The 23,329-nt window shown below is 43.4% G+C and overlaps 1 protein-coding gene across 1 annotated transcript in view; it reads right to left on the bottom strand.

The window, feature by feature from the left end:
- csmd2 (CUB and Sushi multiple domains 2) overlaps positions 1–23,329 on the bottom strand; it is a 2,056,060-nt gene that overhangs the window by 248,694 nt on the left and 1,784,037 nt on the right. Inside the window, exons 36-37 of the mRNA XM_068011193.1 lie at positions 18,282–18,378; positions 12,960–13,064 (exon numbers count right to left, since the gene is read on the bottom strand). Coding sequence (XP_067867294.1) covers positions 12,960–13,064; positions 18,282–18,378 — 202 coding nt within the window. The remainder of the gene's footprint in view (positions 1–12,959; positions 13,065–18,281; positions 18,379–23,329) is intronic.

The raw sequence follows: 23,329 nt of genomic DNA, 5'->3' as shown, positions 1-23,329 counted from the left end.
CTTCAACCTCACAGTATAATAACACAAAGACATTCTGACCTCAATATAGACTTCATTATGTCCACGACCATTAGCTCCAGGATGTTCCATACAGCTAGCATGGTCATGGTGCACATAAGTTTATAATCAGGGAAGAGGCTTTGACGATCTGTTTTGTTTCTTCCATTCATGGACAAATGGTAGAAACTGAGAATTGTTGATTGTGTGATATAATAAAAAGGGAAATCTATTCAACTGTGAGGGTGAAATAGTATAATGAGTGAACATGGCAGATTTGTCATGATTATAGACATTCCAGGAATGTTTTGGTTGATTCTCATCATTTATGTTGCAAACGAATTTCTTCCGCATTCTTCTCAGCTGCTTCCTTTCCATTTTCCTCAACTCTCTTCTTGCACCGTGACGATTGCGATCTCAACTATCAAAATATCATTTTTGACATGCAAGGATTCAGTAAGCATTTGTAATTTCTATGAAAAAAGTTTATTAATTGCAGTCTTGTGAGTGATATTTAAAGGCAAAAAATTAGAGTTATGATGTCATTGTGGGACTATTACTCAAAATGCTCAGGAGGAAGGCAAAACAATGCCATCTCCCATGTGCAATGCTACCAGCTGTCACTCTCCATAACGCAACATATGCTACAGATACTTGGCAGAGGATTTTATTCACATAGTTCCTCAGAGTAAAGAAGATAACGTGAAATTTGCCTCAGTAAAAAATTTACAGTAGCAGCAGAGAGTAAAGGAGGACAATAAAGAAAGCATCAGCATTCCATCACAGGAGCAGACAGTACACCAGTATAATGTCATAAAGCAGTAGATCAGTTGTACATGATTTTGGAACTCAAGCTATTATGAATACTTAACAATTTATCAATTCTTTAAAATCGATTTTTAAAACAAATATGTATTTACTTAAAAAATTGTTTGTAAGGAATTGTTGAAAGATGCAGAATTTGGTTTTCACTAGCTTATCTCCAGCACTGTTTCTCCTTCATAGGTTCAAAGAACGGTTACAGTGCAGAAAGAGGCCATTCAGCCTTTCATGTCCGTTCCAGCTCCCTGTGAGAGCAACTTGGGTCGTCCCACTCTCCTGCCTTTTCCCAATAGCCCTGCAAATCTTTTCTCTTCAGGTAATTATGCAATTCCCTTCTGAATGCCTCAATTGAATTTGCTTCCACCACACTCTCAGGCAGTGCACTCCAGATTCTAACCACTTCCTGTGTAAAAAAGCCTTTCCTCATGTCGCTTCAGGTTCTTTTGCCGATTACTTTAAATTGATGTCCTCTGTTTTTTTTAAATTCATTCACGGAATGTGGGTGTTGCTGGCTGGACCAGCATTTATTGCCCATCCCTAATTGCCCTTGAGAAGGTGGCGGTGAGCTGCCTTCTTGAACCGCTGCAGTCCATGTGAGGTAGGTACACCCACAGTGCTGTTAGGAAGGGAGTTCCAGGATTTTGACCCAGCTACAGTGAAGGAACGGTGATATAGTTCCAAGTCAGGATGGTGTGTGACTTGGAGGGGAACTTGCAGGTGGTGGTGTTCCCATGCATTTGCTGCCCTTGTCCTTCTAGTTAGTAGAGGTTGCGGGTTTGGAAGGTGCTGTCTAAGGACCCTTGGTACATTGCTGCAGTGCATCTTGTAGATGGTACACACTGCTGCCACTGTGTGACGGTGGTGCAGGGAGTGAATGTTTGTGAATGCCAATCAAGTGGGCTGCTTTGTCCTGGATGGTGTCGACTTTCTTGAGTGTTGTTGGAGCTGCACCCATCCAGGCAAGTGGAGAGTATTCCATCGCACTCCTGACTTGTGCCATGTAGATTGTGGACAGGCTTTGGACAGTCAGGAGGTGATTTACTCACTGCAAGATTCCTAGCCTCTGACCTGCTCTTGTAGCCACAGTATTTATATGGCTACTCCAGTTCAGTTTCTGGTCAGTGGTAGCCCCTAGGATGTTGATAGTGGGGGATTCAACGATGGCAATGCCATTGAATGTCAAGGGGAGATGGTTAGATTCTCTCTTGTTGGAGATGATCATTGCCTGGCACTTGTGTGGCGCAAATGTTACTTGCCACATATCAGCCCAAGCCTACATATACCCGAGGTTGCTCTGTTCCTGCATCCCCTTTCGAATTGTACCCTTTATTTTGTATTGCCTCATCTCATTCTTCTTACCAAGATGCATCACTTCACACTTCTCTGCATTAAATTTCATCTGCCCATTCCACCAGTCAGTCTATGTCCTCTTCAAGTCTTTCATTATCCTCCTCACAGTTCACAATACTTCCAAGTTTTGTGCCTTCTGCAAATTTTGAGATTGTGCCCTGTACACTCAAGTCTAGGTCATTAATATATATCAAGAAAAGCAGTGGTCCTAACATTGACCCCTGAGGAACCCCATTACTTACCTTTCTCCAGTCTGAAAAACAACCATTCACCGCTCCTCTCGGTTTCCTGTCATTCAGCCACCTTTGTATCCATGCTGCCATTGACCCTTTTATTTCATGGGCTTCAACTTTGCTGACAAGCTTGTTATGTGGCACTTTATCAAATGTCTTTTGAAAGTCCATGTATGCCATATTACGCTTATCAACTCACCAAAAAACTCAATTAAATCCATGCTGGGCTTATGTTTAATTAATCTACATTTGTCTAAGTGACTGTTAATTTTGTCCCAAATTATCGTTTCCGAAAGCTTTTCCACCACCAAAGTTAAACTGACTGGCCTTAGTTGTTGGACATATCCTTATACCCTTTTTTGAACAAGTGCCGGAATTTTTTGCTTGTCGGACGGGAGCTGTCCACCGACCAAAAGGTTGGTGGCGATCCCACCTCTGCCGGGCCGGGGGATCCAGACCGAATTTTGTGCTCCTCAGGCACTCATTGAGGCAGGACGTCCCACCTAATGGAGCTGCCGGCCAATCAGTAGGCCAGCAGCTCTTCGTCCCAGCAGGAGCAGTGGCCACTGCTGGAGCTACACCCAGCTTCATGATGAAGAGGAAGAACGGCCCGCAAAAGTAGGAGGTTTTTTGGGCCTCGATGGGGGTGATCAGTTGGGCCCCGAGAGGCAAGGGGGGTCAATTGTGGGAGCAGGGAGCATGTTGGGCATTGGGGTGATTGGGGCATCGGGGGTGGCCCTCCGTTGGGCACAGGGTGCTCGATCAGGAGGGCCCCCCCACATCATCTGAAGGCTGCCTACTTTTGTCAGGCAGCTCTTCTCAGGCCTGGGCAGCCCACCTACCAATGGTAAAATCCCCATGGTGGTGGGCAGAGACCCTTAAGTGGCATCAATTGGCCACGTAACGGCCTTGATTGGCCTAGGGTGGGCGGGCCGTTTCCTGCCGCCGTCCTGCGTAAAATGGCAGTGGCGGAGGCGGGACTGGGTCAGGAAGGGTCCCTCGTGCCTCCCACACCATTTACTCCCCACCCCCACCTCCCATCACCAGCCCGCTCTTTGAGGGGATGTAAAATTCCGGCCAAGGTTGTAAAGTTTGCAATTCTCCATTCCTCTGACACTACCCCAGCACCTTAGGAGGATTGGAAAATTATGGCCAGTGCCTTCGTAATTTCCTCCCTTACTTCGCTCAGTATGCTCACATGCATCCCATCTTGTCCTGGTGACTTATTAACTTTAGGTACAGCCATCCTTTCTAATACCTCCACTTTATCAATTTTTAGCCTATCCAGTATCTCAGCTACCTCCCCTTTCACTACGACACTGGCAGCATCTTCTTCCTTGGTAACAACAGATGCACAGTACACACATAGCACCTCAGCTGAGCCCTCCGTCTCCATGTGTAAATCCCCTATTTGGACCCTAACTGGACCTACACCTCCTCTAAGCACCGCTTTAAAATTTATATACCAATAGAAGACTTTTGGATTCCCTTTTATGTTAGCTACCAGTCTCCTCTCTCTTATATTCTTTTTTCACTTCCCCTCTGAACTTTTTTTTATGTAGCCTGATTTTCACTTGTATTATCAACCTGCCATCTGTCAGACACATCCTTTTTCTGCTTTATCTTGCTTTCTTTTGCATCAATCAGGGAGCTCTGGCTTTGTTTGTTCTACTTTTCCCCATGTGGAAAAATACCTTGACTGCACCCAAACTATCTCCTCTTTAAAGGCAGCCCATTGTTCAATTGCAGTTTTGCCTTCTAATCTTTGATTTCAATTCAACCACGCCAGATCCGTTCTCACGATGTTGAAATTTGCCCTCCCCCAATTTTTTTTAAAAATTCATTCACGGGATGTGGGCGTCGCTGGCCAGGCCAGCATTTATTGCCCATCCCTAATTGCCCTTGAGAAGGTGGTGGTGAGCTGCCTTCTTGAACCGCTGCAGTCCATGTGGGGTAGGTACACCCACAGTGCTGTTAGGAAGGGAGTTCCAGGATTTTGACCCAGCGACAGTGAAGGAACGGCGATATCGTTCCAAGTCAGGATGGTGTGTGACTTGGACGGGAACTTGCAGGTGGTGGTGTTCCCATGGATTTTATGCCCTTGTCCTTCTAGTTGGTAGAGGTTGCGGGTTTGGAAGGTGCTGTCGAAGGGGCCTTGGTGCATTGCTGCAGTGCATTTTGTAGATGGTACACACTGCTGCCACTGTGCGTCGGTGGTGGAGGGAGTGAATGTTTGTAGATGGGGTGCCAATCAAGCGGGCTGCTTAGTCCTGGATGGTGTCGAGCTTCTTGAGTGTTGTTGGAGCTGCACCCATCCAGGCAAGTGGAGAGTATTCCATCACACTCCTGACTTGTGCCTTGTAGATTGTGGACAGGCTTTGGGGAGTCAGGAGGTGAGTTACTCGCCTCAAGATTCCTAGCCTCTGACCTGCTCTTGTAGCCACGGTATTTATATGGCTACTCCAGTTCAGTTTTCGGTCAATGGTAGCCCCTAGGATGTTGATAGTGGGGGATTCAGTGATGGTAATGCCGTTGAATGTCAAGGGGAGATGGTTAGATTCTCTTTTGTTGGAGATGGTCATTGCCTGGCACTTGTGTGGCGCGAATGTTACTTGCCACTTATCAGCCCAAGCCTGGATATTGTCCAGGTCTTGCTGCATTTCTACACGGACTGCTTCAGTATCTGAGGAGTTGCAAATGGAGCTGAACATTGTGCAATCATCAGCGAACATCCCCACTTCTGACCTTATGATTGAAGGAAGGTCATTGATGAAGCAGCTGAAGATGGTTGGGCCTAGGACACTACCCTGAGGAACTCCTGCAGTGATGTCCTGGAGCTCAGATGATTGACCTCCAACAACCACAACCATCTTCCTTTGCGCTAGGTATGACTCCAGCCAGTGGAGGGTTTTCCCCCTGATTCCCATTGACCTCAGTTTTGCTAGGGCTCCTTGATGCCATACTCGGTCAAATGCTGCCTTGATGTCAAGGGCAGTCACTCTCACCTCACCTCTTGAGTTCAGCTCTTTTGTCCATGTTTGAACCAAGGCTGTAATGAGGTCAGGAGCTGAGCTAATTATTTTTACTCTTGTTTCTTCTTATTCTTTTCCATACCTAACCTAAACCTTATGATACTATGATCAGTGTAACATAAATGTTCCCCTACTGGCTCTAGATCCAGCAATGCCCTCTTCCTTGTTGCACCAGAAACATATCGAACCAGAAAATTTTCCTGAAGGCACTTCAGAGAATCTTCCCCCTCTTCCCTTTTCACTATTACTATCCCAATCTATATTAGGATTATTAAGCCTCCCATTATAATTACTCCATCGTTCTTGGCACCTAGAGTTATAGAGTCATACAGCACAGAAACCTCCTTCCCCTTACCTTAAATCTAGGCCCCCTGCTTATTGACCCCTCCACTAAGGGAAAAAGTTTCTTCCGATCTAATCAATCATGTCCCCCCTCAGTCTTCTCTGCTCTAAGGAAAACAACGCTAGCCTTTTCAGTCTCTCTTCATAGCTGAAACGCTCCAGGCCAGGTAACATCCTGGGGAATTTCCTCTGCACCCTCTCCAGTGCAATCACATCCTTGCTCTAGTGTGTGGCCAGAACTGTACACAGTACTCCAGCTCCATCATAACCTCCCTACTCTTATATTCTATGCCTCGGCTAATAAAGGCAAGTATCTCATATGCCTTCCTAACTACCTTCTCTACCTGTGTTGCTGCCTTCAGTGATCTAAGGACAAGTATACCAAGGTTCCTCTGACCCTCTGTACTTCCTAGGGTCCTACCATCCATTGTATATTCCCTTGCCTTGTTAGTCCTCCCAAAATGCATCACCTCACACTTCTCAGGAATAAATTCCATTTGCCACAGCTCCGCCCATCTTACCAGCCCATCTATATTGTTCTGTAATCTGAGGCTTTCCTCCTCACTATTTACGACACCACCAATCTTCGTGTCATCTGTGAACTTTCAGATCATACCTCCTATATTCACCTCTAAATCATTAATGTACACTAAAAACAGCAAGGGTCCCAGCACCGATCCCCGCGGTACACCACTGGTCACAAGCTTCCAATTGCAAAAACAACCCTCGACCATCACCCTCTGCCTCCTGCCACTAAGCCAATTTTGGATCCAATTTGTCAAATTGCCCTGGATCCCATGGGATCTAACCTTCTTAACCGATCTCCCATGTGGGACCTTATCAACAGCCTTACTGAAGTCCATCAACTGCTACATCAACTGCTTTACCCTCATCTACACACCTAATCATCTCCTCGAGAAATTCAATCAAGTTTGTTAGACAAACTTGTTCCTGTATATCTTTCCCACTGTTTCGTGGCCTATTGAATACACCCAGTATTATAATGGTACCTCCATTGTTTCTTAGCTCTAACCAAATAGATTCTGTCCTTGAGCCCTCGAGGACATCCTGTCTCTCCAGCACTGCAATATAATCCTTCATCAATATTGCCACCCCCTCCTCATTTTGTTCCTTCCCTATCTTTCCTGAATACCTTGTATCCCAGGAATATTTAGTATCCAGTCCTGTCCTGTCTCTGATGTTGCCATAATATCAAATTCCCATGTGGCTACCTGCGCCTGCAGCTCACCAACTTTATTTACTCTACTCCGTGCATTCACATACATGCATAGTCAACCAAATTTAGGCCTGTTGTATTTCCTCTTATTCCTCCGCCGGACTTGGGGAGACAGACTGGGATTTTTCGCTCCCCAGACCCTTAACTGGCCTTGGGCAGGACTTTCGCCTATTTGAGGCAGGAAGTCCTGCTTAATCGAGCTGCCGACCAATCAGCAGGCCAGCAGCTCTTAATCCCTGCAGCGCCACCGGGAGTGGTGGCCACTGCTGGGACTACACCCTGTATTCGTAAGCAAGGTGAAGGATAGCCCCGGTATACAGGTAGGTTTTTAGGGCCTCACCGGGGACAATCAGCCGGGCCCCGGTGAGGCAAGGAGGGTCAGTTGGGGGGGGTGATGAGAAAGTTATGCGTTGGGGGCAGTTGGGGCTTCCAGGGCGGCCCTCTGCATGGCACAGGGTGCCCGATCATTAGGGCCCCTCTTAGCCCGCAAGAAGGCTGCCTGGTTTTACCAGGCAGGGTCCTTGAGGCTTCTGCCATCTGGCCGCCGAGGGTAAAATACCCAATCTGGCAGGAGGAGGCTCTTAAGTGCCACTTAAGGGGTGGGCGGGCTGTTTCACACCACCACCGCCCCATGGGGGTAGGAGGGGGTCAGGAACGGCCCGCCCACCTGCTACTCAATTTTACACACCGCCTCCCCACCACCAGCCCACTTGTTTCGGGGTCGTACAATTCTGGCCTCTGTCTCACAGATTGACCACAGTTATCCCAGCTGCTGCTCAAGTACTGAAACCCAGAGTTCAAGCTGCTCCAGCTGACAACACTTCCTGCACGTGTGATTGTCCAGGACACAAAAAGCATCCTGGAGCTCCCACATGGAGCAGGATGTGCATCCCACAGATCCGCGATGCACTTCCATGCCTCTATTTATTCGACAATTAACCAACATAACAGAAATAAAATGAGTTAAAGAAATAAACACTTACCAGCCACGATCAATCAGCTGCTTCCCTTGTGCTGACATCAGTTTATTTTATCGGGAGTTAACCTAAGTGTTTTTACTTAACAATCATTATCTACATGGGTGGCGCAGTGGTTAGCACCGCAGCCTCCCAGCTCCAGGGACCCGGGTTCGATTCTGGGTACTGCCTGTGTGGAGTTTGCAAGTTCTCCCTGTGTCTGCGTGGGTTTTCGCCAGGTGCTCTGGTTTCCTCCTACATCCAAAGACTTGCAAGTGATAGGTACATTGGCCATTGTAAATTGCCCCTAGGTGATCGGGAATATGGGATTACTGTCGGGTCAGTATAAATGGGTGGCTGTTGGTCGCCACAGATTCGGTGGGCCGAAGGGCCGGTTTCAGTGCTGTATCTCTAAATAAATATACCTCAGATCTTAATTTCCTGAAAAATTTGGAACCCTTTAGTGTTACTGTCCCTTGCTATTTAATCTTAACTTTATCCCCAGCTCTGATTAATTAAATGAACACTGATTTTAATTATATGATAAATTAGCAAAATGGCTTTAGATTTTATACCAATTAATTTATCTAGTCTTACTATATAGTTGATTAATTTAAATTAAATTAAAAGCTTACCAGTATACTGTGAGTTCACTCTGTTTTTTTTTCTTGTCTGTTTCAGATTCAGAATTAGATTTTACAGGGCACAGAACAATTCTTAGGGTTCCCAAGAGTCTGGGCATAATAGAAGACATGTATGTACTCTACTGACTACCCAGCACAGATGTACCCTCCTGACAAGACACGTTTATCAGCAAATGTGGGAAGAGGTTTCAGGTTGTTTGGTTGATCTTCCATGCTCACAGACAAATTAAATGGAACTGAATTGGAACTGGATAGGGTTAAACAGCTGATACCTCTGACATACCCTGCTGAAAGTTGGAGTCTCAGATTTGTCAGGGATCTCAACCTTTCTTTTCTCGTTAAATCTGCAATGAAAACTTGATTTAAGTTTTTACATAATAACAAGAAATGCTGGAAATACTCAGCATCTGTGGAGAGAAAAGCAGAGTTAGCGTTTCAGGTCAGTGACTTCTGATGAAGGGTCACTGACCTGAAACGTTAACTCTGCTTCTCTCTCCACAGATGCTGCCAGACCTGCTGAGTATTTCCAACATTTTTTGTTTTTATTTCAGATTTCCAGCATCTGCAGTATTTTACTTTTATTTAAATTTTTACAGTTCGCTTAAACTTTTAGTTACAACTTCCAAATATTTGGAGTTATTTCAGTTTTTTATGAGTGTGGATCTGTAATAGCTGTCTTTTGTGTATATTGTAGTATGTCATTCTCATGTGCAACTAGCTGTTGCCAACCATATGGTTTGCTTGAACCAATTAATAACATGTGCAAGCTGCCAGGATGTAGCACTGGAGGCAGTTGTAGACGTAACTGAAGTAAGGCCAAGGAGGTATTTGCAAATGTGGACAAGGAATGTGCCTTGATCTGTTAGGAGATGGTCGAAGATGAGACTAATCGGTAAGCAGGGCTGACTGCAAGACAGCACATAGGAAGCAGAGTTTCATTGAAGTTTATGTAGGGAGGGGTTTAGGACGGAGAGATAAATGTTTGGTTAAGCTATTGTGGAGATGACAGTAAATGGTTAGCTTAAAGTTTAACACAGTTTTGAGACTGTACACAAATAGGTTCAGCCTTAATGGACAGCTGTAAAGGGAATGGAATCGGGGCAAGGGTACAGAGTTTATAACCTGGGTCAAGGCAGTGGAAGGAGGAAGTGATGGGGGGGAAGAAGTGACATGCAAAAACAAAGTGAAAGGAAACCCAATGTTGAGACACAGAGGAATGGAGCAGTGCAGCGAAATAGACATCCTGATGTATGAGATGTGCATGAAGAGATCCTGTTCAGAATTTCAAAGCACCTTGTCCAGAGTGAAGCAATTCACCTTGCTTGTCAGGGGTTAAAGATGATTCCTCAACAGTCTGCATATTTTGTGAATACTGTCCAGTTGGCCCTGTACCCTTGGGAGCATCAGCATCCAGGAAATGTTCTGTGTTCTGTGAAGCTGATGCCGCCTTTCGACATGTTGACCTTGGAAGGAAGGACTCTGTAACTTATTTCATGCATTAGTGAATAACCAATTAACTGAGTGATCCAGGGTATGTTGTAAATCTGGGGATGTAGAAGTTTTTGTGTCAATTGGTGCAGAATTCCACAAGATAGGTTGTTTGCTGTTCAGCGCAAAAGAGCTGAAATAGTCCTATGGCAGTCCATGTAATTTAAAGTGTTGAATACAGATCTCCTCTGAGATGCCAAAGAAAGGACTGTCTGGGCCAGTAAATACGAGCCTTGGAGTAAGAATGGTGTGTACATAAGATGTGAGCTATAGTCATACCTGCCTTTCTTGTTGCCTCAGAGACAACCTTTCCTCCTCCAAATGTAAGATCAGTGGAACTCCCAAAGGAATTCCCATCCTTGTCACTTTGGATGTTGTATTGAAATGGCAACTGTGTGAGCACATGTAGTGGGATCAAAAAATCCCAGAAGTAGCCTTGTGCCTATTCTGCAGTGCAATCGTGTAAATTATTCCCTCAATGTGTCTTCTTGCTGTAGAATCAGCAATTAGTCTTGACGTGCTGTAGGTTGATGGACCACGTGTAAAGTCACAGGCATGAGGTCAACCTGCAGGTCAACTTGGATTGCCGTAAGTATCTATGCATGTTGCAGTGGATTGTGGTGTAAATGCTCTTGGCAAATGTGAGAGTCGCAAGGTTTCCAATTGTACACCACATCTTCAATGTGCATTTTAATGAGGTATGTGTATACATCAGATGTAATGAGAGGGCTGTAAGTATATGAGGAATTGGCAGCAGCAAGCTGTAAATGTGGAACAGATGGAAAAGCAACACTTTGCAGCACACAGCCTTTGGCCATCTATCCAACACGTGGTATTCTGTCAGTTAGTCTTACAATGACAAACTCCTTAAAGTGTGTTGTACTCTCCTGTATCTGTTCCCAGATTCTACAGATAACTCATCCATCAAATTAGCATGGTCACCACCCACTGCCAGAAATGGTGTAGTGTTTTTTCCTGAAGTGTTAAACTGTGCACCACTCCACACCAAATCCTGCACCCACAACATGGAGCATAGTCACTTTGCCAACCATCCAACATAAAGGTGGTTACTGTAACACATCAAGCCTCTATTTCCTGCCCAATTTTGAGTTTTGTTTCACTTCATATACATTTGACACTTCCTCCCCTCCACCAACCTGGCCAAAGGTTGAAAAATATTTAATATTCGTCTTGAAGGTTTATAAAGTCTGAAACAATATTTGCCTCCATATACAGCTACTTACCTTTAAGTCTGCATGAGCCTTTAAATCTCAGTTTCTAGCTAGATTTTACAAATCCCACTTTAGGTTAGCTGTCAGTTGAAGGCCAGAGGGGTGCGAAGAACTTCTGTTAATTATTCAAATAAGAACCATATAAATTGGATTTAGTTACCTGCTTGTGCTACAGGCTACCTTTGGTCAGGTAGCCAACCAATCAGTCCTGGCAGATTCTGCTGGTCTTGCAGGTTGAAGGTCAGTTATCCTTACTCTCTTTCTGAATAAAACTGACAACTTAGAACTAATTAGCAGTTAATTATGGAGAAACACTTAGAACCTTCATTACTATTAGGGAGAGGAAATTTCCATTCCGAACCTTTAATGGATTAAAATACAATTCTGATGTGGTAAGGATAGTGTAACAATGCTCCCAAATGCACTGTCTGGTCCCTCTTTGAATAGATCTGACTGTGCTATTTTGCAAATAGAACTATATTATTTTTCCTATTTGTGAAGTGCATGTGTAACAGAAAGATTGGGTTTAAAGATAAGAATTCAACACATTTTTCAAATTGTCTAAATTTGAGAATCAAAAATTGGACTTCCAAATTTGAATATCAAATTCAGATTTTGACTTCAACTGATGTGCTCAAATCAATAGCCTCCAACCTTACTCACATATTGTAAGCCATGAATTGTGAAGAAACCAAAGCAGCGTTCATCAAATCCATGTCCTTTTCACTTATCAATCTGCTTGTTCTAACAGCTAGTGTCATCTAGAATTTCTGCACTTCCAAAACCATTTTTATCTCATTAATTTTATAACTTAATAAATTAATAATGAATTTATTCAACACATGGAGCTTGAAAAATGAGGAGAGTGCAATTCTGAAAGCTGTCCTGTTCAAAATATGAATGGCAGTGGACCTCCAGGAATACATTAGCTTAAAGATGCAGCCTGTGTATAACACTCAGCAGTAATTTCTGAATGTGTATTTAAAGGTCATTTAAATCCAGTGCGGCCACATCATTCATGAATGAGGATGAGAATCTGCTGCAATTGTCAACGGTGCCATTCATTTTATATCGTGTATGCAACAAATGCCACTGCCAGCACCCATCGGGAAGCTGGCTTGCTACATTTGCGCAAGCTATCAGGCAAAATGCCGAGGATAATTTTTTTTTTTCCGGACAGATTAGCTTTCTGTAACACAGTGACAGGGAGACAGTTTCAGGCTTGTTGGTATCAAACAACAACAAGCAAAGTTAAGAAGAAAAAACAGAAACTCTTTGATAAAACTAGTAGCAAGCTCACAAACACTAACAAATAATAGTTTTGAAATTCAGTGTTTGCTCCATGAGCCAGGCTTTGATATCTGAGAATCTTTATATAAAGCAAAACATGTAGCAAGCAAATAATAGAGGGTAGCACCAAAGATGTCTGGTATCCCACCAACATGCAGGGTTCCACCTCGGTACAGGGTACCCAAAAGGCACAGGCTCCAACTAAGGCTGAAAAGAGCCGATGAGGTAAATCAAGAAGAGGGAAGTGACCTATGTTTAGTGTTTACAAATATCTAGATCGGGAGTTTAGCTTGTGTGATTTTTTTTAAGCTATTAACACCCACTGATAATTCTTACTTTTATATTCCAGATGGAACCCAGCGGCAGAAACACTGATGTCAGAGTAAAAATGCAAATAAAGTTGATTGGAGCTGCTGTTCAACAAAGCGGGGACCGTGGTACCTGTAAGATATGAATCAGAGAAAATAATCAGAAGATATCACCAGGACTGTCAGCAGATGCTTCACCGTGGGCATTACAACCTGAAGTAAATTTAACAAAATGCACTACAGCACGTGTTAGCTCTAATGTGAAGCTCATTTGATGCTTACACTGAGGCGAATTCTAACTTGCCCATCTCATAGCTGAGACCAATTCAAAATCCTTTGTTTTAATATTACATCAGAAAATGGCTTAAGCTGCTTTATCTGCAAAAATAGCTTCTGCTACTTGCACACCTCAATCTCCTTCACTGGTTCAGACATTCCAAATCTATTAGAGTCCACTTCGTCATGCACCGAATTAATATCACTGTATTAAGGTGGAGGCAGTGGTGTAGTGGTAATGTTACTGGACTAGTAATCTATAGCCCAGGCTAATGCATGGGTTCAAATCCCATCATGGTAGATGGTGACATTTGAATTCAATTAATAAATCTGGAATTAAAAGCTAGTCTAATGGTGAGCTTCAAATCATTGTTGTAAAAATCTGATGCCAACTCAGCCTGAATTGTTTTTGCAGTGCCTCCTAGAGGACCAAAACACTGGAAAATTCCTGTGAATAAGTTATTTTCAGGATTAAATTGATTCTAAGAGGTTAAAGATGACTAATAGACTGTAGTTTTACTTGATCACAGAAGAGAAACATGTAAAAACAGGATGTATATGAAGTAAAGTAATGCAGATAATCAGGATTTTGCACATTTCTCTGTCAAATTTCAGCAAAATTCTTATAACCAAAAACACGCAACAAAATTATTTAGCCTCAAGTATTTTCACCCTCCCTGTTTAATTTTATTTTTCTTTATTCACCGCTAAATGGTCCATCTGAGAGAGTCAGGAGGTGCTCTGCTTGCAGGCTTCTGCTAACATCACCCTTGATATGGTCATTTCGAGCAGTTCTGCACGGGTGGTTGACAGGTCAACTGCTTCCACCTCCTTCTCTCTCTGGAGTGGAGTGGCAAACATCTCGAGGTTGTCTCCTCCGTCAGCACTTGCTAAAGCAATCAATGTGGACATAAGCCCTCACCACAGCACCTTGGATTCACTGATTCAGAAAATAGCCAAACATTACAGTTTACAAGTCACCTTCTGTTTACATACAAAAGTAAAAATATACTTTGATCCAGCAATGAGATACGTTTTCCAGGTTTTAACAACTGTAAAGCCTTTCCTCAATGCGGTATATTGAAGCGCATTACTAGTCCAAGGAGTATTGAGATTCTGTGCAGTTATTGTTGTTCATTACAGTTATTAATGCAAACAATTTTTATCCTCGAATATCTGTAAAAGTCATGTTCAAAGTTATCTTCGATTTCTACAGAACTTCAGATTATTCTCTGGGGCAAAAATTAAATATTTTACAGTACATTTCATTTTAGTGCCAAAATGAAAACATATTCTTCACATCATTAATAATTTATAGGTAGTCATATACAAATATTTCATGAGAGCCTGGAATAATACCAATATATCAAATGCACTAAAACAATATTTGCCGATTTTAGGAATGTTTTGATACTTGAAGCACTCAATGTCACAAACGACCAGAGGCATTTTATAATCTTAGCAATGAATGTCCTTCACCATAGCGTAGTGTGTATATCACTGGACTAGAATAGATAATGTGAGATGCACAGATGAAATGTGACTGACACCATCATCTGTGGAAAAATCCTCATTAAGCAGAGGAACCATCATAAATGTGACAGTAACATTGAAGGTATAACATTGCAGACCTGAAACCTCAGATCACCAATATTGAGCATAACACTTGAAGGCAAAAGCCTGTCTTATCCTTATCATCAAAAGTTGTTTAGCCCATCAAGTTAAATCCTTTTACATCCGAGCAGATTCTCTACCTCATGTGGTAATCTCTAGGGAAAGTTGTTCCGAAGCAGTCCTTAACCCGGCAAGATTATTCATCCCTCCTCACATGTGCACTGGATGCCTGCCCTGTCCCTCCCTCCCCTCTGTTTTATATCTTATTAAATGTTTTACACCTATTCTTATAACCTCAAATCCCACATTCAATCACATATTTATCTTCTTCCTCTTAGGTTAAAAACAGAGCCTCAGTTGCTTTTGTGTATTTTGATTAAGACTTTTTTCGAACCATGAACTTTACCTGCTGCTTGCTCATGTTGCTTGCAAAACCTATCCTCTGGTCTGTGCTCATGTACAAAGTCAAATAATCTGCAAACAGCTATATCACCTTTGGCTCTCAGCAATTTGAAGGCCTAGCTCATAACTTCTCTCAATCTTCTTTTCTCCCAAGAAAACCAGTTCAGTCTTGTGAGCCTCCCCTTATAAATTACAGCTGTGCTCTGGACTCTTTCCAATGTAACAGTGAAAGCAGAATATGTAAAAGTGCACACTTAGGGGGCTGAACCAGTGATACATTAATGCCAGGGTTGGGGCCGACCAAGACTCATGGCTCTCCTGCCTTGGGTGCTATGGCATTGGAAGGATGAATGAGAATGGACAGAGACTGCTTGAGTTGTGTACCTATCACAACCTCTGCATCACCAACTCATTCTTTCATACTAAACCCTGTCACCCAAGATCACGTCGTTGGCACCAGCTGGACCTCATCGTCACAAGGCGAGCCTCTATAAACAGTGTCCAAATCACACGCAGCTTCCACAATGTGGACTGCGACACCGACCACTCTCTGGTGTGCAGTAAAGTTAGACTCAAACAAAAGAAGCTACATCACTCCAAGCAGAAGGGCCGCCCGCGCATCAACGCAAACAGAATTTCTTACCCATAGCTGTCACAAAAGTTTCTGAATTCACTCGAAAAAGCCCTTCAAAACACTCCTGCAGGGGATGCAGAGACCAAGTGGGCCCACATCAGAGACGCCATCTATAACTCAGCAATGGCCACCTCTAGCAAACGTGAGAAGCAGAATGCAGACTGGCTTCAATATCACTTTGAAGAGCTGGAACCAGTCATAGCCACTAAGCGCACTGCACTGCTGAACTACAAGAAAGCCCCCAGCGAGTTAACATCCTTAGCACTTAAAGCCGCCAGAAGCACCGCGCAAAGAAAGCCAGGCGCTGCGCAAACGACTACTGGCAACACCTATGCAGTCGTATTCAGCTGGCCTCCGACACCAAAAACATCAAAGGAATGTATGATGGCATTAAGAGAGCTTTTGGGCCAACCATCAAGAAGATTGCCCACATCAAGTTTAAATCAGGGGAAACGATCACTGACCAATGGAAGCAAATGGACTGCTGGGTGGAGCAATTCAGCATAGCGGTGCGTCATCAGACCCCTTTCCTCTCCTGAGTGACGTGAAACAGGTCTGTGTTCTCGCACCTACACTGTTTGGGATCTTCTTCCCACTGCTGCTCTCTCATGCATTTAAGTCTTCAGAAGAAGGAATTTTCCTCCACACAAGATCAGATGGCAGGTTGTTCAACCTTGCCCATCTTAGAGCGAAGACCAAAGTACAGAAAGTCCTCATCAGGGAACTCCTCTTTGCTGACGATGCTGCATTAACATCCCACATGGAAGTGTGTCTGCAGAGACTCATCGACAGGATTGCAGCTGCCTGCAATGAATTTGGCGTAACCATCAGCTTCAAGAAAACGAATATCATGGGACAAGACATCAAAAATACTCCATCTGACAATATTGGCGACCACGCTCTGGAAGTGGTTCAAGAGTTCACCTACCTTGGCTCAACTATCACCAGTAACCTGCCTCTCGATGCAAAAATCAACAAGCGCATGGGAAAGGCGTCTGCTGCTATGTCTAGACTGGCCAAGAAGGTGTGGGAAAATGGCGCACTGACACGGAACACAAAAGTCCGAGTGTTTCAAGCCTGTGACCTCAGTACCTTGATCAATGGCAGCGAGGCCTGGACAACGTATGTCAACCAAGAGCGACGTCTCAACACTTTCCATCTTTGCTGTCTCCGGAGAATCCTTGGCATCAGGTGGCAGGACCGTATCTCCAACGCAGAGGTCCTCGAGGTGGCCAACATCCTACTGAGCCAGAGGCGCTTGAGATGGCTTGGCCATGTGAGCCGCATGGAAGATGGCAGGATCCCCACGGACGCACTGTACAGCGAGTTCATCACTGGTATCAGACCCACCGGCCGTCCATGTCTCTGCTTTAAAGACGTCTGTAAATGCGATATGAAGTCCTACGACATTGACCACAAGTCGGGGGAGTCAGTAGCCAGCAATCGCCAGAGCTAGCGGACAGCTATAAAGGCGGGGTTAAAGAGAGGCGAGTCGAAGAGACTTAGCAGTTGGCAGGAAAAGAGACAGAAGTGTAAGGAGAGAGCCAACTGTGTAACAGCCCCGACAACCAATTTTATCTGCAGCGCCTGTGGAAGAGTCTGTCACTCTAGAATTGGCCTTTATACCCACTCCAGGCGCTGCTCCACAAACACTGACCACCTCTAGGTGCTTACCCATTGTCTCTCGAGACAAGGAGGCCAAAGAAAGCAAGCAAGCAAGCTCTGGACTCTTTCCAATGTAACAGTGAAAGCAGACTATGTAAAAGTGCACACGTATCGGGCTGAACCAGTGATACATCCAAGATTGGAAGAACTCCTTGGACTTGTAAGGGACTATTTTCCTTTGCTTTGCATTTAGAGAACATCAGGTCCTGAGCAAAAAACAAAGAAAAAGGAGCAGGAAATTGTTATGCCAGGTCTTTGCCCCTTATACGCTATAAAAAGGTGCATTTTGCTCCACCAATGCTGAAAGACTGCCCATTATGAGGGCAGCTCAGAAAATGTAGTCTTGGTTCCTGCATTCAGCCCTTCCCAGATCTGAGAGGACGAGGCAACAATTAGATGGAGCCCAGAAAAAAGATGAGTATCTCTCCGTGACGGATGCTGGACACCATCCATGGGTTTGCAGCTTTCACTCATTACTGCTGCTGTACGTATCCTCAAGGGGAATTGATGAGCAAGGCTAATGGTCAAAACACTAAAGTCTAAGCAGGTTCAGATCCAGGCATTGGAGCTGAAAGGACAGAAGATCAGCCCTGTCATCTGCCCTTGAGATGTGAGGTGTGTGTATGAAATAGATTTCCATGCTTTATGCTAACTCTTGTGGTCACATTAATGTACAGCATGAGAGACATACCAAATCTGTTTTTAAAAAAGAACACAATTGTTGCCAATATTTTAAGTTCAATGATAAGATGAAATTACCTGAGAAACTGCCAAGCATTGTTTCTGTAATATCGCCTCCATCAAAGACTTCTAGGGAGTCCCAGTTATGCTCGGTGGTAAAGCTGATAACTTGAATCTGAAACCACAATTAAATATTATGTGCTAATTTAAAATTGGCCAATAATTGTATCAATATATGCATATTGGTTAAATTAGCATGTCAGGTAATAGGTACAAAGAGGCAGAGGCAAGACATTATCGAGGAATTTGGGCATTCTCAATTCAAGTTCTTGGCAGACACAAACCTACAGCATCAAACTGATCAATATTCAGTGCAAAATGGCACTAAATTGTTAGTCTCTTTCAAAAGAGCCATGGTGAGGATTGCCGCAGGAAATGCAAATCTCAAATTGGTCCATTAGCGGAGGGCTGTCTGAGATTCTGCCTCAGATAAACGATCAGAGCAGACAAGAGAAAGCAAAAATTTGGATCAGACCCACACTCTTCCATCATGTGGGAATACTTTACGTGGATACTGTTTACAAACCATGGGGGACTAGGGGAGAAATCTGGCAGGGAAGATCACATGCATCTTCCAGAAATGACCTGATTTATTTCCCATTGTAATTAAATCTGTTTTCAGCATGAGATCATTCCCACCAGGTTCTTCTTTCTACACTTCACCTAGGCAATATGCAATGAGCAGGCAGTGGAGATAATAACCTAGCTCAGTTTTCAGCCATCAACAGCTTCAATCAATGAGCAGAATATGCATCCAAATAAGAAGCACAAATATGCAGTGTGAGTAACTGATTTGCCCACTATACATAGTGGCCGGTGTAAGCAGTAAATTAACAATACATTTTTTGATAAAGCCACTGATGATGCAATATCTGTAACTATGCTGAAATTGCTTCCCGTGTGTTCCAAGCTGTGAAGATGGTGGAAAGAATTGCCCAGAGGCTAAGATATTTGGTGCGTCTGTCATCTATGAAACTGTTTAATGAAATTCTTTGGTCCGTGGAGACCTGCAAGATTCATTCATATTCAAAGTAACATCATATTTTTAAGATAGCAACTGTGTTTCAGAATTTGATCTGCTTTAAATGTTGTATCCTGCAGAGTGTAATGGGAAATAAAGTGCATAATTGTATCTAAGTACTGAAAGAGTTTAATAAATTGTATGGTGCTTATTCGGCCTTCTGAGCTTGTCCGTCTGGCATTCCAGCTCCCCCAGCCTACGTCTAAATGCATTTTCAAACCTCCTAACATCTTCCATGCTGGCTAAATGATTTACATTATCACTTGGTAGATTATGTGGAATACGTAATCACTGTCTGTGTTTACTGTAGCACCAATAAACCTATATAGTTTTAATAAAATGTTTCTGGGTGAAAAGTGGATCCTGCAGCCGGAAATTCAAACAGTAAATGATTTTAAAACCATTAGTTTTAAAAACAACACACATCCTTTAAAGTGCTACATCTTGTAATGTCTTTTTTTTGGCTATGCTATAGGTTTAATAGATTCTTTCTTTCTTTCTTTCTTTTGGGCCTTCTTATCTCGAGAGACAATGGATACGCGCCTGGAGGTGGTCAGTGGTTTGTGAAGCAGCGCCTGGAGTGGCTATAAAGGCCAATTCTGGAGTGACAGGCTCTTCCACAGGTGCTGCAGAGAAATTTGTTTGTCGGGGCTGTTGCACAGTTGGCTCTCCCCTTGCGCCTCTGTCTTTTTTCCTGCCAACTACTAAGTCTCTTCGACTCGCCACAATTTAGCCCTGTCTTTATTTCTGCCCAAGATAGATCCTTGATATGATATGTTTGAATGTAATTTGTAGAAAGCAGATCTACAGCTTTCACATACCATTAATTTTGCCAATGATACACTGTTAAATAATAAATGACAAATATGAAATAAATGAAAAGAAATCCTGTTCAATTGATATGACTTAACCTGATGTTCATCAGACACCCGCATGAACAAAGGATAATTACAGAATGGAGATCAATCCTATATCCTAACTCAATCCTGTCAAGGTTTGAGCCATGGTGGTATGAGCACATGTTCTCACATGCAAGTCTCAGAATTTCCTCATTAGCTTTGCGACCAACATTGCCTTCAGTGTAGCTTACAATGTGCCAGCCATTGTGTCCTAGACTTGCAAGTGCAATGCCACAGGCTTACTCATCATAAACTCTTAAATCCTGGTTCATGGCCTGCTGTAACTGATCTGCAAAGGGCCTCCTGTACTTCAAAACATTCTCCTTTACGGCAAATCCAATCCACAGCTTAGCCCCAGAGCTTACACATGGGCCCGGGAAAGCCCTTCAGGTGCATGCCGAGGAGTTCTGGACTGCGACATTGATTTACTCGGAGATACGCTTTATACACAGCAAGTTTAACCCGCACCAGGGCTTTGTTGTCACTGAAGACAAGAAAGATGAATGTGCCCTTTGTCCTCTTTCAAACTCGTGTTGACATCCTGGGCTGAAATTTATGAGCATGCTGCAAATCGCGACGGCGCGCTCTGATCTCGATGCTTTTCAGGTGTGAATGCGCCGTCGCTGAGCCCCCGCGATATTTCACGTGGGGGCTCATTTCAATGGAGGGGGCCGCCCCTGATGACAGAGAGGGGACTGCCGCTCCATCCCTGCAAGGGCGCCCTGCGCCACTGCACAGGCGTGGCGCCATTTTTAAAGGGCTTCAAGCCCTCTGAAGAAATGTAAATTTTTAAAATTATATTGTGGTGCATTGTTTATAAAAATTTAAATAAATGCTGGAGGCCCTTTCCCACGTACCTCCCCCCGCCATGTTTGTTTCTGGGGCAATATCACCAAAATGAACTTTATTCCCAACCCAAACTTTCTCCTGCAACCTCGTAACATTTCCCCTTCAACCCCTTTCCACCATCCCTTCAGCAATACAAATTGTTTGTCCCGCTCCCCCACCCCGCACTGATAATGTCACTGCTCCCCCCTCCCCACCAGTGTCACGCCTCGCAACTCCAAATGGAGTTCCGAAGGCGCAGGAATTACTGCCGGCGGCTGGAATACAGGTGTGGGATGGCCGTCGGGACAAGGTAAGTTAATTTGCATCTATTAAACTTAATTTTAATATTAAAATGAAGACCCCACCGCAGATTGCGAGGGATCCGCACTAAGGACTCGCTCCAGGTGGTAGAATACGGTGGGGCCTTCCCGGCGTCGGAGATTGTGATGGGCCTCTCCCGGAAGAATTGTCTGGGCCCCCCTGCCATGACCCCCAACACCGGAAGGCTCATAAAACTCAGCCTGTGCCAATCCTGAAACTGGGAGTTCCACTAGTATTCATTTAAATGTAACTGGGTGTCTGCAAGGAAGCAACTAATGAAATTAACATATGATCATATGGAATTAACAGGCAGGAACAGACCAGCTGATCCATCAAGCCTATCCTATACCATGATGGCCAGACCATCATGACTACATGCTTCTGAGATGACTGCACGGTATAAATCATGGTTTGCAATATCCACTACTTACAGCATGCCAAAATTCCCAACAGCGTTACATAGTGTATGCGAAGGCTTTGAAATCTTTTGCTTAAATTTATACATTCACAAACATTAAGTGTGAAGGAGACAGTTGCAAGGTTTTTATTTACCCAATTTAACTGCAGCTAGTTTACTGCTGGGAACTTCTGCAAGGACCTGAAGGGGATGCACCAGCAAACAGATTGCATTATATTTTATCATGATCAGAACAATCCAGGGTGATTCTAGCTATTGGATTACTTTCTTATTATTTTATTTGTCTCCTTTGGTCATGAGTCATTCAGGTACAATTTGGAGCATGAAAGCAGATTTCTTTCTTGAAATAATTATTTTGAGCAGAATCTGTCATGAAATAACTCCTCTTGTGCTTTGTGCGTCATGTTATTTGACTATATTTTGATTTGTACTTTACAGGACTGAGTTTGGTGGCACATTTGTACAGTTCATTTCCAGGTCACCATAGGTAAGGGGCAGCTGGCAATTTTGGTGACATAAATCAAACTGATTGTTTTTGTATCTAAAAAAGGCTTCGCTATTGGGATAAATCTTGCATATGTTTAACAGTTATAGATATTTGAAAACAAAAACAATTCGAAAAGATGCTTTTAAAGCCATGCGGTGTTCTTAAAATCACAACACCCTGCTTCCATGTCTACCAACAGTGTTTTGAAACAATCCACTAAGATGAATAGGAATGATCCAGGGAATTCTCTTGTGATTTTTTTTTACTTCCTGGGAAGAGCCTTTTGGCCTTTGCTCAGCACCTCCCCTGCTGAGGGGCTCATTGCAATAGTTGGTGGTGCAACATGTTACTGCTCCAACATTTTGCGCTACAGAGTTTTATTTGGTAATTGTGTGAGTTAATTAGATTTCCATCAAATGGTTACGCAGAATGAAAGGTTCCAAGTTCAACTGCTGGTCTGTGCTGAGTTAATTGATCTCAGCTGCATTAACACTGAAGGCACTGAGAATTAACTGAGCTACCCCTTGGCTGGGAAATAAACCAGACTTGCATCCTGATTGCTATCCAATACCTTCTGCTGGAAAGAACAAATGCTGGGAAATGACTAAATTGGGCTGTCATATGATGCCTCATAATACTGGTGGGTCATGAATGCCTATGTAATTCTACCCAACTGTTGTTGCCTTCAGGAGGCTGTTGGAAAGAAGAGAAAACACTATTGGAATACTTCCCTTCACATCAAGGAATAGCAAACCTGAGATTGTCTTTGGGAACAACTTCAAACATGACCAGAATTCATTGTGGAGGCACCACTGAGCAGGCACAGTAACTGAATAAATTATGTTTTTTTAAAACAGATAATTCAGACCTAATACCCATTTACATGAATGCACTTTTTAAGACAAATGGGATTAGCTTGTCATGCTAAGATGATGTTTGGGCTGAATTTGAAATGTTTACATTTGATTGCTCTGAATATAAATGAATTCATTTGTTTAAAAAATAATGATTAATTTAGCTGAAGTAACTGCACTTAACCTCCTTTACACCACTAAATATATTGATTTCATAAGCTGCCTGCCTACATTGTTT

This window comes from Heterodontus francisci, chromosome 31, assembly GCF_036365525.1.
Source record: "Heterodontus francisci isolate sHetFra1 chromosome 31, sHetFra1.hap1, whole genome shotgun sequence".
Classification (NCBI taxonomy): domain Eukaryota; kingdom Metazoa; phylum Chordata; class Chondrichthyes; order Heterodontiformes; family Heterodontidae; genus Heterodontus; species Heterodontus francisci.
The sequence above is the reverse complement of the archived record's forward strand: the minus strand, read 5'-3'. Positions and strand labels throughout refer to the sequence as shown.